The sequence below is a fragment of the Gossypium raimondii genome, chromosome 1, assembly GCF_025698545.1.
Source record: "Gossypium raimondii isolate GPD5lz chromosome 1, ASM2569854v1, whole genome shotgun sequence".
Taxonomy (NCBI): domain Eukaryota; kingdom Viridiplantae; phylum Streptophyta; class Magnoliopsida; order Malvales; family Malvaceae; genus Gossypium; species Gossypium raimondii.
Window position 1 is genome coordinate 42,127,373 of NC_068565.1, and position 17,531 is coordinate 42,144,903.

At 32.8% G+C, this 17,531-nt stretch overlaps 2 protein-coding genes and 1 long non-coding RNA gene across 4 annotated transcripts; all 3 read left to right on the forward strand.

The window, feature by feature from the left end:
• Positions 1-260: 260 nt before the first annotated feature.
• On the forward strand, positions 261-3,655 carry LOC105785884 (uncharacterized). Of its 2 annotated transcripts, XR_008198036.1 has the most exons (5): positions 261-459; positions 2,121-2,201; positions 2,694-2,816; positions 3,149-3,288; positions 3,363-3,655. It is a non-coding gene; the product is annotated as an uncharacterized LOC105785884 (long non-coding RNA). The 2 variants fall into 2 exon arrangements; XR_008198034.1 differs by having other exon boundaries at positions 262-459; positions 3,149-3,655.
• A 5,604-nt stretch (positions 3,656-9,259) lies between these two features.
• On the forward strand, positions 9,260-9,945 carry LOC105787313 (dirigent protein 4). The gene has a single exon (XM_012613687.2). It carries the CDS (start codon positions 9,285-9,287, stop codon positions 9,843-9,845), a length of 561 nt encoding a protein of 186 aa, XP_012469141.1. The 5' UTR covers positions 9,260-9,284; the 3' UTR covers positions 9,846-9,945.
• Positions 9,946-15,216: 5,271 nt separating this feature from the next.
• Positions 15,217-16,926, forward strand: LOC105787041 (uncharacterized). The gene is made up of 3 exons (XM_012613499.1): positions 15,217-15,379; positions 15,494-15,740; positions 15,846-16,926. The coding sequence occupies exons 1-3, from the start codon at positions 15,217-15,219 to the stop codon at positions 16,924-16,926; spliced, it is 1,491 nt and encodes a 496-aa protein (XP_012468953.1).
• The last annotated feature ends 605 nt before the right edge of the window (positions 16,927-17,531 follow it).

A 17,531-nucleotide genomic window follows, 5' to 3' on the forward strand; every position in this document is an offset into this window, starting at 1 on the left:
ATTAAGCCTTTAGCGGCATTTTTCGTGCGTTTGGAGCGAAAACGCCACGAAGGTTGAACTTTTAACAGTATTTGTATTAAAAAATGCCACAAATATATACCATTAGTGACGCTAAACGAAAACACTGCAATAAGTCATTCTATGATGGCGTTTGTGGAAATAGTGCCGCAAAAGGTAAAGAAATAGTAGTGTTTTTCCCTAAATGCCACTAAAGGTATAACAACAATACAAAATTCCATCCAACCCGACATCTGATCCGACCCGAACTAAACGTAAAATAAAGAAAGGGAAATGGGAAAGAAAACGACGATTGACGACACAGAACAAAGCAGGAGTAACTTAGCTGATCTCCGTCTCCCTACCTCAAGAGAAAAAGGGAGTATCTGAGAGAGGGAGATACATCGCCATGATTCTCGCGGTGTTATTCGCCAACTCTAAAGGCAACATCTTAGTTGAACGGTACGTCTACCCCTCCATTTTCTCCCATCCCATCCCATCTTATGCTTTGATTTCTTTTGCTGATTTTTCCAATTATGCTCTTTATCGCTTCTAGTTTGTTGAATTAGTTGAATCTTTTTTGTATAGATGTAGATCGTTAATGGGTCTTTTTTTTATGGAAATCGAATAATTTTATTCTACTTTCTGGATGGGATTTGATTTGGTAGAAATTGGAAATGGATGATGTTTGGCAAACACATGATCTGTTGTGGCTGTTCATGATCTATGGAATTGGAAATGGGATTTTATTTCTTTTTGATAACATAATTGAGCATTACCTCAAGGATTATGTTTTATGTCAAAGATCTGGTTATGTTTGTTCAAAACTGTGTTTTGTTATATAATTTAAAATTCAAAATTCAAAATTCAAAATTCAAAATTCAAAATTTTTTTGTTTAATGCCATGGAAAATTAGATTTTGTTTTAAATATTGAATGAACCATTTCATTTCATGAACACAATTTGCTCTACATTTTCTTTCAAAATTTCTCTTAAATCTTTCAATAATTTTTTAAGCTTTTGATTCTTATCAATCAATCTTGAAAAGTTTATTTCTAGCAAGATTTTCTGTTTTAAGATCAAAACATGATTTTCCATATTTTTTCTATTTTTGTAAGAATATGGAAAAGAAGGGAGATCGATTTCTTGATTGTTCTTGACTTTGATTTTTGGAAAATCCAACTAGGCAATGATGATGTAACCTAATTTAATGATTTTCTATCCATGAAACTTAATTTCCAATGATTTCCTCATTTTTAAAACTATGCTCATGTTCGTTGGGTTAGAGAGAGTCAAGATTTCTAAGATTTCTTGTTGTTTTCCAAGTTAGATTTACCATGCTAATGAGATTTCTTGTTGTCTAAGTGAGGAAAATTTGAGTTTTCAACAGAGAATTCAATGTTTGTAGGTTAGTTTTAAGTTCTTAAGTATGAATATAAGGTTAGATTTGAGTTATGGTAAGTTTCGATTTGAATTCTTGAAAGTGGGCATTGAAGTGAGAAAGTGTACAGCTAAATCGCATTGCATGATTTTGTTGAATTTTAAAGGTTTTGATGGTTGTGATTTTGTTGATCTGTTCTAACATGATTGAACTATGTCAAACGCTTGCATCTGCCATTAGCACAGAATTGTTAGTTAATTGCTCAAGTCTTGCATGGACTGCAATGAGCACAGCATTCATTTTTAGTTCTATTGTAAATGTTTTAAACATGTAGCTAAAGTTTGTTAAGTTGCAGATAGTCTAAAGTATAAACAATGGTTCAACAGGCCTGATTCACTGGATTTCTTTACCAAACTTCCATCTTTGTTCGCGTGGTCTGGTAACTTTCATAAGTGGAAAAGTCATTTTGAGAGTAAAAAGAAACATAGTCTGTATTTACGGATACTTTTTAAACTGGGCAGTGGGTTCTTCTAATTCAAAATATAGCAGTAGCATAACCTTTTTGCTTCTGTCATGTTTTATTTTTTTCTACCCTGAATTTAAGTTAATTCCATGAGTTAATTCATCAGGGCCACAGGTTTCCTGTCTTTGTTGATTGTGGATGGATCTGTTTCCTAAACCTTAATTAAAGCCATCCTGAGATATCAGTTTAAATAAATGAACAAAAATGTTCTTTTATCAGGTCTGTTTACATTGTTTACATGGTGCTTGGAGATGTCAGCGTCTATGTTGTTGTGCAAAGATGAGTATGATGAACTTGCATGTAAGTATACCTTGCCCTCTTTACATGTGCAATCTTAGTTTGTGAGATTTAATAAAGCGGCAAAACTTGAAACTTGACTAAAGTATGCAGTTTTCATGCTGTTTGAGGTGAGAGAGCTTGAATGGTTCATAGGTTCTTTGAAAGAACTGTTCTAAATGATTTGATATTAAAAAGCACTGGGTTTTCTGTATCATGACTTGCACATATCTCTGTGCTCTTAGTTACATAAGCTTCTCTGTGATGTTTAACATTGCTTGCTCATGGTGCGACCCATTCTTATGGTCTGTAAATTAAAATAAATATTGCTTCTTCTTTTTTTTTTTTATCTTTTGAAATGTAATTTGGCACTCCACAGAATTAAAAAGAAAAGAATGTTAACACCGATAATTGTAGTGCATTTGAAAGGGAATCAAATAAATCATCTAACATGGTGCATTAGGCTACATACTTGAATTTTATTACTGATTTACTTCCTGAATGGTTTTGCTCTAGTGGCAGAGCTGATCTTTGTTAACCTCAGCTGTAAAGGATGTACGTGGGAAGCTACCAACATAGCGCCTTTTTCTGGATAAATACGGAAGGATATTCTTGACTTTGGATGAAATCATTTGGAAGGTGAGGTCACAAGTTAGTATTCTAACCATAGTTTTGGCGTTCTTCCTTTTGATCAGAAGCTGTTGGTGCTATTTGTTTTAATTTGACTTGCACCACTTCAGTGAGGCTTAAGAAAACTAATTATGATCTTTCATCTGGCCATGATTATCAAAACGCTAGAATTAATGTAGCATGTGGCAACTCACTTTCTTGTGCTGCTTAAGCACATCTAATATCTCTGTGCTAGGAAACTGTAACTTTTTGTCTGATTGTCAATTAGCATCCTTTTGCATTTTCTTCGATGGATACTTCTGCTAACGTTTTGCCCCACCCCTTTTCTTAATATTCTCAAGCGATATCTGGAGAACACGAATAAAATCAGGAGATTAGTACGTTTAAAACCTCCAGCCGAGTTTTAGGCTGAGAACACCCTACTGTCACAGCCCATTTGGATGCAGTAGACTCTGGGTCCCGTACTCTACTGAAAGACATGGTATATCCTCTGCTGTAGTATGTATTTACTATGTGCGTATTGTGTAATATCATGCTCCCTATTCTGCATTACAGATATTTTTCAGTTCTGAGTTGGAGCTTATGGAACTGTTAGATGGACATTGTGACATCCTCGCATTGATAGCATATCAGTTTGAAGACATAAATGTACTTTATTGTTATTTTCATGGCCTTACTAACTTGAGATTATATATAACGCAAATAATTTGGTATTGTGTTTTCCCTGTAACACATATGTACATAACTTGTTATGTTGTCTCAACTGGAATTATTGGCATCATGCGGCTTCTGCATCTTCATGAACTGCTTATGAAATTATACCAATTGAGATTTTGAACTTCTCTCTATCTATAGGTTTTTACTTTTTAGTATTTATGATATTTAATTTGAAATTGGAATTATCGAAAATCACTTCTTCTTTTTATTATTAATTTGGTAGAGTTGAAAATAAAATTTGATTGTTTAGTAAAATGGTGGGTGGCTAAAATATAGAAAGGTAGCTAAAATATTACTCGCCTGTAATTAGAAGCCCTAATTTAGAATATAGAAAGTAGCTAAAATATTCAACAACTGTCATTTTTATACCTGTGTTATACTTTTGTCCTTGATCCCTTTGCATATAGATATGTCCAATGTAAGAATTTATGGTTAAATTTCCTTTGGATTTGTTTTGTTGTTTCTTTCAGGGATAAAGAACTTAAATCAAGGAAATCGTTAAATGGGTGTGTTTCTTGTTTTTTTAAAAAAAAAATAATTATATGCATTCTTGAATATATTTTGTTGTTTCAGTTATTAATTTAGATCATATACATAATTCTTTCGTGATAGTATTATTTAGATTTGAAGATTGTTGTTGGATTTCAAGTTACAAGAAAATATGTTGAAAATTCGGATTCTATATAAAATAAAATGGGTTGGTAAAATCTGTTAATATTAGTGGTGTTTTCCCACAAACACCGCTATAGAACATGATTTTTTGCAGCGCTTCTAGTTATAAACACCACAACATGCTCGACTCTCTTGTGGCGTTTTTAAAAAAGTGTCGGTAAATATCATATTTTTTAGCGGCGTTTGTAATAAAAACGCCGCTAAAGATCATGTTTTATAGCGGTATTTTTTCACATAACGCCGTAAATTTTAGCGGTGCTATCTAAAGCGACATTTTTTGTGATGCTTATAAGCACCACTATAGGGCAAAAAAAAAATGCCGCTAAAAACCTGTTTTGCTGTAATGCTCTTTGGGTTGTGGTATTGTAATTGGATGGGAAAGAAATTGTTGAGATTACCTTCAAATGAAAGTGTTGTGTGTACCATCAAATTGGAATACCGTATTTGGGAGTATATCATCAAATATGTGTGATGTAGTGGATTGCAGATGGGAGTGTGTAGGAGTGTACAACCGAATTTCAGAGTTGAATTATATACTGTCACATGAACCATGAAGGTTATGCCATCAAAGATTGGATGATTTCTTGCGTCATAAATGACAAACTGTGTAGACCAGTTACGGTTAAAGAATATGGTGGACGAGCATGGTCGAAATTACTCAATACAACAAAGACCTGATTCAAGTAGAAGACAACTAACTGTGGAGAAACTACTATTGAAAATGTTCGTATTATTTTTTTATTTGTAAATCAATTTTAATCCATATTATTTGTTGATCAAATTTTATAATTTTGTATATCAATTTTATAAAATGTTTGTATTATTTTTGGATTTGTAAAATTATTTTACTCCGTATCATTTGCTGGTTGAAATTTTGGATCCGACACGGGCTAACACGGCCTAAGCTGCTTGACATGGGCTGATGAAGCCGGCCAGAACCCAACCATTCACAGGCCAAGGCCTGACACCTTTTCCTAGCCTAAAGCCGGCATTTAGTGGCCTCGTCCCATCACCTTTTCTTTTACTTAAAATCTAATTTAGCCTTTAATTAATTTAATGGCCCGTCTCATATCCTTTAATTAAATTCTATTTTTAATATAAATTTATTACTTTAAATATAATTATCCTATAATTAATTATTTTAATTTTAATTTATTGCTTTAAATATAATTTATCATTTAATTAAATTCTATTTTTTATTTTAAATTTCTTTTTTTAAATAATTTTTTAATTTGATTGTTTAAATTAAGAATCATGATGATCTCAACAAAATTTTCCCATCCAATTATAATATCACAACCCAAAGAGCTTCCATATGTATAGATTAAGGGGTGTCAACCATCAATGTCCTAGCACCGTTATTTTTTAATCTAGTACAAGAGTATTGATCATCAGTGTCCCAACATCCAATTTTTTTTTAATCTGGTACAAGAGTGTCAATCATTAGTGTTTCAGCACCCAATTTTTTTTTTTTATTTCCGAAAAAGTGGGTGCTTGCCATCTACTTCGGGTATCACTAAAAAAACACCCCCAACATATTAAAAAAAACACCCTAATTCTCATTTTCCGTGTAATTGATTACAACATTTCTCATTTTATTGGATGAGTGTCTTTCCCAATGAGTCTTTTTATTAATACAATAATTAGAGTCAATATCTTAAGGTCTGTTTGATTGCCAGTAAAATATTTTCCGTAAAATGATTTCAGGAAAATGTTTTACTTTTCTCGTAAAATGATTTCTTGGAAAATATTTTTCGGTGTTTGATTGAATCTGTAAAATATTTTCTATTGTTTGATGATTTCCGAAATATTTTTCGAAAAAATTATTTTTACATATATTGATATATATATTAATAATTTTTTTATATTTTAAATTATTTTTACATATATTGCAATGATTTATTTATAATAATACTCAATTATTAAGCTACAATATTAATCGTTATAAATTGAAAAAAATTAATATCAAATAAATTATTTGTAATTGTGTTAAAAAAACAAGTATTGAATAATTAAAAAACAAGTTCTTGGAAAATCGATAAATGTAAGCAATTTTCTACCGGAAATGAAGGAAGGAATGAAGGAGGCAATAGAGAGGAGAGCACGAAAAATGTCTTACGGAAATTGAAAGGGTAAGACATTTTCCCTAAAATGTAACCCATTTTCCATTGTTTTGGAGTTCATTTTCCAAATGGAAAATGTTTTCCGCCAATCAAACGCTGGAAAAGTTGGAAATGATTTTCCGGAAAATCAATTCCTTCAATCAAACAGACCCTTAAATTAATGTGGTCCAAAGAAATTAATGTGGTCCAAAAAATTAATTAGTACATTTTCCAAATATCTTCATTTTCAACATCTTAAATTAATTAGTGTAATCAATTTAGTCCAAAAAATTAGAGTCAACATCTTAAAAAAGGGGAAAAATTAATTTTGTTGTAATTAATACAATAAATAAGCAAAGTTATATAAAACAATATGATTTGAATGGTTTTGATTTCGAGTTATATAAAATTAATACGAACCTGCCTTGTTTTAAAATACGCGTGGACGACAAACCTTGAAGAAACAACAACAAAGTTGATTCTATAAGTCAAGCTCCCAGAAGACGTAGCCATTCAACCACGTCAAAATATGTTGGGTTGGATATGGTAGAGTTGAACAAAGAACCTACAAGACATAGTTCATACGTAATCGAAATTCTAGACTTAAACCAGGAGCCATCAGAGCAAGTTTTAGACTTCATAAACTTAAACCAGATGCCTGAATCATGTAACACTCATCCACTAATGAAAGAAATTCCAGATATGTTCCACTCTTACATCACACATGTACAAGATGTTAGGGGTGATGGAAATTGCGGATTTCGAGCAATATTTGTTTGTCTTGGTTAAGGCAAATATCAATGGCTCTATGTTCGACATCAACTGCTAGACGAGTTATTGAGTTCATATGATGTCTATGCTAGAGTTTTCACTGATGGAATCGATGAATTACGTAATTCACTGTGTTTTCACAATCGCCGCACTGCAGAACCTTTGGATGGTTATGCCTATGACAGGTGTCCTGATTGCCAACAGGTTTGGGGTGATCCTCAATTATTTAACCAAGCGAGGTGACATAACTTTCTTTCCTCTTTGGAGAGGTCCGAAACATTTTCAATACCATCATGCTATTACAATTGCACATCTATATGATAATCATAATGTGATGGTACAATTAGAAGGAGATTACCCAATGCCTACCATTTTGGCATATTGGATCTGCCATAGAGCCCTGTCTACAGCTGGATGTAAAATCATGTATATGTCACGTCTGGAATTTTATAGACAACTGAAATATTGTAATCTCAAAACACCTGTTATAACTAGGGGTGTTCATTCGGTTAACCAACCGGTTAACCGACCCGAAATAACATTAACCAAATTAACCGACATTTCAAAATCTTTAACCGTTAACCGAATTGAAATTTTTTTCAAAAAAATTAACCGAACCGAAATTTTTTCGGTTAATTCGGTCGGTTAACCGAATTAACCGAAAATTATATGTTTTTTTATTTTTGGTTAAAAATTAACCGAATTAACCGAATTATCTGAATTATCCGAATTAACCGAATTACCCGAATTAACCGAATTACCCGAATTAACCGAATTAACCAAATTGAATCACTACATAATTAAATTATTTTTAGACTTTTAGACTTTAGTTTTAGTCTTAGTTTTAAAATTTTATTTTTATTTATTAAATTATTTGTAATTTAATTTTATGATTGGGTTGGGTTGGGTAATTGGGTTGAGCTGAATACTTGGGTTTAGATTGGGTTTAGATGAATAGTGGACCTATTTATATATTACAATTTTATTTATTAATTTTTTCGGTTAACCGAAAAATTTCGATTAACCGACCGGTTTCGAACCGAATTAACCGTTAACCGAAAAATAAAAAAATAATTAACCGATCCCCGACCGAAAAAATTCGGTTAACCGACCGATTAACCGAATTCGGTCGGTTAACCGAATTTTTTCGGTTTTACCCGAATTTTGCACACCCCTAATTATAACTATAGAGGATTATTGTTGAATAATATTAATTTATTATATTTTAGCATTTTGCTTATATTTTTGTATTTATGTATTCATATATATGTTTAACAATAATGCTATAATAAAAAAATATGTTGAATAATAATAATACTTATATCTTTCATAATAATAATAATACAATAATAATACTTATAATATTTAATAATAATACAATAATAAAAATATGTTTAACAATTAAATGAGAAAAAAAAGTGAGTGGAGAAGTGATAATTAATTCTTAATCATTACAGTAGAAAGATGTTAATTACTAACCAATCAATAAAGTAAAAGAACATTAATTAATAACTAATTATTAATTATAGTAAAGGTGTGTTATTTATTAAGGTGTTTTTTTAGTATGTTGGGGGTATTTTTTTAGCCAACTCCATCTACTTCCCCTAACCCCAAAAAAACTTTTTTTTTTTTAGTTTGATAAAGTGGATGCCAACCATCAATGTGCCAACACCAAAAAAATTTCTTTTTATAGGAAAAAATGGTGAGGACCATTTATTGTCCAACATCCAATTTTTTTTTAAATGTCAGTATAAATGTATACTAGTATGCTAAGATTTGAAAAAATATATATATAGGTGCCGATCATCTAGTACTGTCCATCACCAAAAAAAAAAATTTAACCCTTGACACAATCATTAGGCAATGCTTTTGTCAGAAATTTAAGTGGTGCCGTCCATTAAGTTCACCAACATAAATTTACTGTTCATTTTAGATCATTTGGGTGATTATTTTTTAACCTGAATCATTTTTGTAATTAATTTTTTTTTGGGCAGGGTAAAATAGTCGTATTATTTTTATAAAACCCCTTTAAAAGGAAATCTGAGATATAATCTCCTATTTTAGCTATTATTATTACAATACCAGATCTTGTAAAAGTAACGTCTAATAATACTGGATATAAACGATGCAAGTTACGAAATCCCATATGTTCTTGCATATATGTTATTGCATTCGACCAAACTTCTGAAACTGCATTACACTACAAACTTGGAAAATGAAAGGATCATCCATCATCTCTTGGATTTTGGTCATCACCAGCGCCATCTCTCCAATTTATACCCAATACTATTCCAAGACGGTGCCATTTGTTTCCAATGCGGAGAAAGTAACCAATCTCCACTTCTTTTTCCACGACACTCTCTCTGGGAAAAATCCTTCAGCCGTCCTAGTAGCCCATGGCAACATCACCGGGAATGAAAAGTCAGCGGCACCATTCAGCAGCGTCTATGCCGTCGATGATCCCCTCACTGAAGGTCCGGAGCCGACTTCGGAGGTTATTGGTAATGTACAAGGGCTCTGGGTGTCATCCAGTAAAGGTATGCCCACCTTGATGGCTTTCTTTGATTTTGGCTTCACAAAGGGTGAGTTCAATGGAAGCTCCATTAGTGTGTTTTCAAGGAATCCAATATCGGAGACTGAACGTGAGCTTGCCGTGGTTGGAGGAAGAGGAAAATTCAGGATGGCTAAAGGGGTTGCAAAACTTAAGACCTACTTCCTTAATGTAACCACCGGGGATGCTATTGTTGAGTATAATGTCACTGTGAATCATTATTAAGATGTAGTAGTTTCTTCTGAAAAGAAATTTAGAAACCGTTAATAAGTTCAACTAGTGATTTTTCCTAGAATCATATTCCCAACCATCCCGGAAAATAAAATGCAAATCATGCAATTGAGATTTGGTTAATGTATTCACCTTTCTCATCTTTGTATCCAATTTTTTTGGTTACAAATGATACCTAAATTACTCTTTTTTTTTTTAAATTACTATCTCTATTAGTCAAACTCTTAAATCTATTTTAAAAGCTCATTAGTATCTAAACTATACAATTTTCTCAAGTTGGTATCTAAAATTTTTCTTTTGTCACAATTGTACCTAAACTATTATTTTGTTACCCTTTTACACAAAAATGTTATATTCGTTAAAAAATTCTAGCCAATAATAATCTGCCCATATGAACATTTTTAAAAATAATTTTAATTATTTTATTTTACATTATTTCTCTCTTTTTTTTTTTCCTTTTTTTCTTCCTTGATAATATCTAGCAATGCCAATAATGCTTGAAATTCATCCTCTTGAGGTAGAGATGTTGACGACTAATTCTGTTTTGAACTTCATTGCTTGCTTGCTTGACTTGATGAGATTGGAAAAGTTCTTTCATCGATCAAAATTAGTGTTTTCAAAACTGGACCAACTGATCAGATTGGAAATTGACTGAGGTATCAGCCTAAAGATAGTGGTTGAACCAATTGACCTACTAACTGATAAAGACCTATTGAACCAAGCTAAAAAATCCGGTTGAATAAGTTAAACCAGTTTCTCTCTTTTTTTTTAAAATATATTTATTTATTTTTATGAATATTTTAATAATTTATTCGAGTGAGCTAAACAAACCGGTCAAGTTGAGAAATGGTGGCTTGACTTGTTTGACCATTGGTCTAGTTTTTAAAACCTTGATCAAAATAATGAAGCCCATAATACTTACACTTCTAGAAGAAGCCTAATATGGGAGAAAGAAGAACGAAAAAAATGGATTAGTTCAAGCAGGTGTCAAAATTATTTTAAGGGACCAAAGACACATATTGTTTAATTATTCGTTATTAGGAACTGCTGAAATAAGCCTATATACTGACCAATACATTTTAATTGCTTCCAAAGTTTATGATTTCATTAATTGATAAAAACATTTTAAAATCTTTGACAGTTCAAGTTCATACTCATAATTACAAGATGCACCCCAAAATAGAGGTGTTAACATATTTGTTTATCAACTTCATTTCAAAGCCATGAACTCTATAGTTAACACTAAAGTTTTAATCCAAAGCCCAATAAGAGTTTTTTTTTAATAGAAACAGACAGTTCAAGATCTCATGCCACAATTTCAAGAACAATACAAGGGCATGAAAGCCAACTCCTTGCCAAATGGAGGCTAGAAGGTGCTACAAATATTGCTGCACTAAAAACTTCATTAAGACAAATTTCTCAACACCAAGATGAAACAATTGAATTAACATTCAATATGCCTATAACACCCCACTCGTCCCAACATACAGTATGAATGGGAAATGTTTGAAAGTTTTTTTTAACTTGTATAAAAAGTTTCTTTTAATAAAACAACTGTAACAGGCCCGATTCGCCCGGCCCACTAAAAATAAACCAAACAAAAAAATACCAAATAAAACAAACCCAATAAAAAGTCCAAGAATCAAACAGCCCATTTACAAACTAAAAAACCCAAGACCCTAGCCCAATACAAGCCCAAACCCATTACATTTTCAAAAAAAAAAAAACCTAGCTAAACAATTTTCACCAGCACCTCCATCGACCACCTCCCACGCGCGCTCCATACGCCGGTGCCAACGACCTTGTACCTGCAAAATGAATGAACGAGAAGAATCTAATAACTGTGTAAAAAATAAGAGAAAAGAGAAAAATATAAAAAAGAGGATATTTTCGTGCTATAAAAAGGGGCTTCGATTCCTGTATTTTGGCTTCTACCTTACGAACACGAATAAAAAAAATCACAGAAAAATCAATACAAATACAAATCAATTTTGAAGGTAGTTCTTTACTCTTTTTTCATTTGATTCATTTTTATCACTTTCATTTTTTTTAAAAAGACACAAAGAAAATAAAGATAAATGATTAAAATCTTACTTTTATTCGCGTTTTTGCTCGGCCGGGGAAGAAGGTTCGCTGATTCCAATGAAAATTGGCATTTTTTTAGGCTCGGGGAGTTGAAAAGCCCAAAAATGGCTTTTTTTACTCTCCGGCCACCATGGACGGCGGCGGGTGGCCGACACGATGGCCGATGACTGGAGCGATGGCCGGAGCCTAGAAAAGGGAGAGAAGAGTTGAGAGGATTTCTTTGTTTTTTTAAGAAGGTGTTTGAAAATGATTTTTATGAAACGACGCCGTTTTGGGTCAGCACACATAAATGTCAAAACGGCGTCGTTTTAACCTGGACCGGACCGATCCGACCAGAACCGCCTAGGATCCGCGTGTTTTTAGACGAAGGGGCTATTTGCGTCCTTAGACCTTCCACTTTTGAGGCTAGTTACAATTGGATCCTATCCTATTTTCTTTATTTTTAATTTTGCCACAAACTTTTATTTTTTTTAATTTGGTCCTTAGATCGTTTTAAAAGGGGAAAACACCTGAAACGGTGTCGTTTTGGGAAAGGGGAATAATTTCCCCAATGACCCCTCCTTTTTCAAGCGCATTATTTTCAGTCCTATTTCGATTTAATCATTAAATTTATTACAAATTTTGCCTCGAATTTCATTCTGATTTCAGTATAGTCCTTTGATTAATTTACTTTATTATTTGTCTATTGTTCTTCATTTTTCTTCAAGTTAATAATATTTTTATTTTTATATCCATTATTTGTTTAGTTTTTTATATATCTAAATCCTAATATTTCTTTTACTAATTTATTTTTATTTCTTTTATAATCCTTAAATACAGTCTTATGTATGTTTTATTTACATATTTATTATCTTATTTTTATAATATTATTACTATTATTATTATCATTATCATTTTCACCATTATTTTTTAACTGTTTTATTTAATATTTTATTTATTTATTTACTTACTCTCAATTTTAAATCTATCTTATATTAGTTTTATTTTATCATTATTTTTTATATTGGCTTGTTTATTTTATTTTTTTGCCATTATTAGTGTTATTTTATTCCATTATTAGTGTTATTTGTTTTTTTAAATACTTTCAAGTTTTAGACTTATTATTTTGGTTATTGTGGTTGTTATTCATTTGTTATTATTTACTTTAATCTTTTCATTATTAATATTAGCATTAAAATGATGTATGTTATATTATTATTATTATTGTATGTGCAACGATTTGCTTATTAATACACTCATTGTAATCATTCGATAACTTGATATTTTATTCGCATATCATTTTAAACATTACATTAATTTTCGTCCAAATTCAAAAAAAGAAGATTTTTAAAAACGAAGACAATATTTAGTATTTTTGGAATTTGAGAAGTCGTTTCCTAACTTACGGGATTTCGATTTTTCGATAAATTCAAATATACGAACCACTTTTCAAAAAATATATTTTTAAAATAATCTCGGGATTAGTAAAAGACCGTGTTCTAACTTACGGAATATTGTCTTTTTTTAAAACCGAGATAATTGAATATCTTTTAAATAAGTGAATTTTTCGGCATTTAATCTCATATCGGGAATTTAAGACATTGTGTCCTAACTTACGGGACGTAAATCTCTTTCTTGATTAACGCGTAATATGCCCCTTTCTTGAAAATTTTTAATGTTTTAACAAAGGATTGTATTTTTAAAATCTTTTTAAATTCTCAATTCTCAACATTAAGACACTAATTAATCAACTAGGTACCAATTTTTGGGCGTTATGAGGGTGCTAATCCTTCCTCGTATGTAACCGACTCCCGAACCCATCTTTTTGAATTTCGTGGACCAAAATTATTTTTTAATAAATCAAATCATTTATAAAAATAATTATTTTTCGAGGTGACCCGATCACACCTCATTAAAAAAGATTGGTGGCGACTCTCATACCCTAATTTTCATTTTTTTAATAAAAAGTCGACGACCTCTTTCACAAAAAAAAAGGTTTCGACAGCTTGGCGACTCCATTGGGGACAAAATAAGAGAGTCAAGCCGCAAGTTGATTATTTTTTGTCTTTTTGTCGAAAATTGATAATTTGGTTTAAATTTACGATTTTTTCATTGCATTTCATTTTTGTGGTTTTCATCATTTGGATATGTTTTCTGTTTGGTTCGAGACTCTTAGTATACTTTTGCACATTGCATTACATGATTGCTCGATTATACCCTTTTAAGTGGGAGTGAGAAACTATTCCTTCGTGAGGTCTTCACCTCTGTATAGGATAGTGGACTATTCTCGCAATACATCTGTACCTATGCCTTCGTGTGATTTTCATCTCCGTATAGTCATAGGGAAATGTATTCCTCTGAACTAAACTCGGTCCGTATGAGCCTATAATGAGTGAGGATCGAGGAATCTGCTGGTTCAGGTACCTTTACTTTAGAATCGAACCGCATATAATAAGCTCTAAAAGCCTACCCTAGGTAGAACCACGCCGAACCCCTAGTGGTCACCCGAATAGGTGCTCTATTTATTTTTATTTTTTTCTTGCTTGCTTTTTCTTGGTACTAACCTATTTCGTTTTGTTCTAGTTATGATTGCATTACATTTTCATCATAAAAAAGAGGTGTTGATTCACATCCAGTTGCTAAATAGAGAGCTTGTCATGGAAAATGGATTTCTTGATAAAGTGGAAGATAATACGGTTGTCCGAATATGTTTCGAGGAAACACAACAAGAGAAGGGTGATAGTCTAACGGAGGAGTACACGATTTTGCTTCGTTGCCCAAAGTTTCAGGTTGACAAAGATTATTCGAGAGTTGTCAACGTTCTGACCTTTTTAAAGAAGCTAACGAGCATCACAAGGCTGAGTGAGCAATAAGTCACGGGCCGGATCAAGCAAAAATGAGCTAGTAGAGGCATCTATTAGAAAATTTGCGAGGTTTATCTTAACATCCGGATGAAGGAAAGGATCGATGTTTTCACCTAGAGTATGAAGGCAAAGCCGAATATATATCCTCTTTATGTAAGGAGATTTATTTTCTAGTAAAGTTGTTCTAACATAATTGAATCAGAATCAACGTCTCTTTTTGCATTCATTTCATGCATTTGTATTACATTACATCATATGCATTAAAGTCCACCAAAAGATCCTAATTGGTTAAAATTATTTCAGTTAATCTGGAAACTGACAAAAACTTACCAACCAAACATCGTTACGGTACTCGAGCAAAAACAAAAGACATGGACCAAAGATTAGAAAGACTTGAACAACTTCAGAGGGAGATGCAAGACTAACTACAAGCGCAAATGCAAGAGCAACTGGCTAAGATCCAACAAGACATGATGGACAAAATGCTAGAATCTCAAAGAAACATGATGACTCAGTTGACCCAATTATTTGTTGGCGTAATGGATAAGGGAAAAGGCCCCATGGCCAATCCTGGGGAGGAGGAACCGTTCTATCCTCCAAGTTTTACTCTACCAAATGTACAGACCTAAGCTGAGATGTACCCACAGAGACTATCCGTCACAATTAGGCCTCAACAATTTTAAGCTGGTGCTTTGATGCCAATGAACTTTCAAGGTAGATCAGGTTCAAACCCAGGAGATAACCCAACTAATCCCGTTATCCTCGATTTTAATGAAGTGGCAGAAAAGGAAAAAGCAAAAGAAGAATTGACAAAACAACTAGAGGACAAGTGTAAATGGCTAGAGGAAAAATTCAAAGTAATAGAAAGTGTTGATAGTCATCATGGAATTGACGCTAAAGATCTAAGCTTGGTTCCAGACTTACTACTTCCTTACAAGTTCAAAATGCCAGAATTTGAAACGTATAATGGGATCAATTGCCCCGAAGCTCACATCACCATATTTTACAGACGGATGACTGGATACGTTAACAATGATTAACTACTAATACACTGCTTCTAGTGTAGCCTGGTGGGGGCAACATCGAAATGGTACAACCAATTGAGATGTTCCATGATTGGTTCGTGGAGGGACCTAGCACAAGCATTCATGAAGCAATATAGTCATGTAACTGATATGACTCTTGATAGAATTACTTTACAGAACATGGAGAAGAAATCGAGTGAGAGTTTTAGGCAATATGCACAGAGATGGAGGGAAATTGCCATTCAGGCTTCTAGAAAAAAAACTACGATACTCTTTATCAACACTTTAAAAGTCCCGTTCATCACACACATGCTAGGAAGCGCCATAAAAAGTTTTTCAAATATAGTCATGAATGGCGAAATGATCGAGAATGCCATAAGAAATGGAAAGATAGATGCAGGAGAGAGTAACAAAAGGTCAGCCTTAAGGAAAAAGAAAAACGAGGTGAACAACACAAGTACATATAATAAGGGTTACTCAAAATCAATTACTGTAAATCAGCCAAGAAAAGTGGCTGCTGGTCAACAAAGACAAGAATCCGGCACAAAGCAAAACACTGAAAAGCTCCAATTTACACCAATCTCAATGACGTATAGGGAGCTGTATCAAAGTTTATTCGATGCACATGTTGTTTCCCCTTTTTACTTAAAACCAATGCAACCCCCGTACCCCAAATGGTACGATGCAAACGCCCAATGCGAATACCATGCAGGAATCATGAGGCACTCGATAGAAAACTGCACCGCTTTTAAAAAGCTAGTCGAAAGGCTCATCAATATGGGCATTTTCAAATTCGATGACCCATCTAATACAGAAAATCCGTTACCCAATCATATTGATGATGGGATAAACGCGATGAGTGAAGATATGGGGAGAAGAATCAAGATAGACATTGCAGAAATAAAAACTCCTTTGAGATGGGTCTGGAATGAGATGGTAAAAAAGGGGTCAACCATTTCGAATTCAGGAGGAAGTTACGAAAAGATGAGGAACTACTATGAGTTCCATCATGAAGTGGGGCACGAGATTCAAAAGTGCAATGAATTTAGAGCCTTGGTGCAAGACCTAATGGATAATAACGAACTAGAATCAATGCTATATCTGAAGAAGCAACTGAAGTAGGGTCCTTGTTAGATATCTGCCCTTATGAACTAGGGAATGTGCTAAACAATTAGACTGTAGAAGAAATTCCTGTAGATTTTAGAGCTTACTTAGAGTAATGTTCAGAACGCACTTGTTGCTTTTAGCGTAGAAGTGATAATAACCCCTTTGTGAAATAGGCTCATGTCTAAACATCATTATTTTAATGAAGTATATCTTTGCATTCATTTTGAGAAAATATTCCTTCATTCTTTCCATACGAGAAATTATTTTAGATTCTTTCATTCTTTTGGGATTTTCCTCCAAATCATTCTTTAATTACATTCATAATCATATTGTAACACCCCAAACCCAGCCTAAACATTAGGGCCGAATCTAGTGATGTCACATTGTAACACCTCTTACCCATATTCTACGCTGAAATAGGGTACGAGGCATTACCAGAATAAATACACTTATAAACATATATTAAACCGAGTTATAAAATTTTATCCAAATTAAAAACTTTCAAATTATTATCTTCGAGTCGCTAATTAGGGTTTACAAGGCCCAATACATACCCATTCATATGCTCAATATATCCGTTAAATCAATCTAATATTGAAGAATCCACTTTAAGTCAGTAT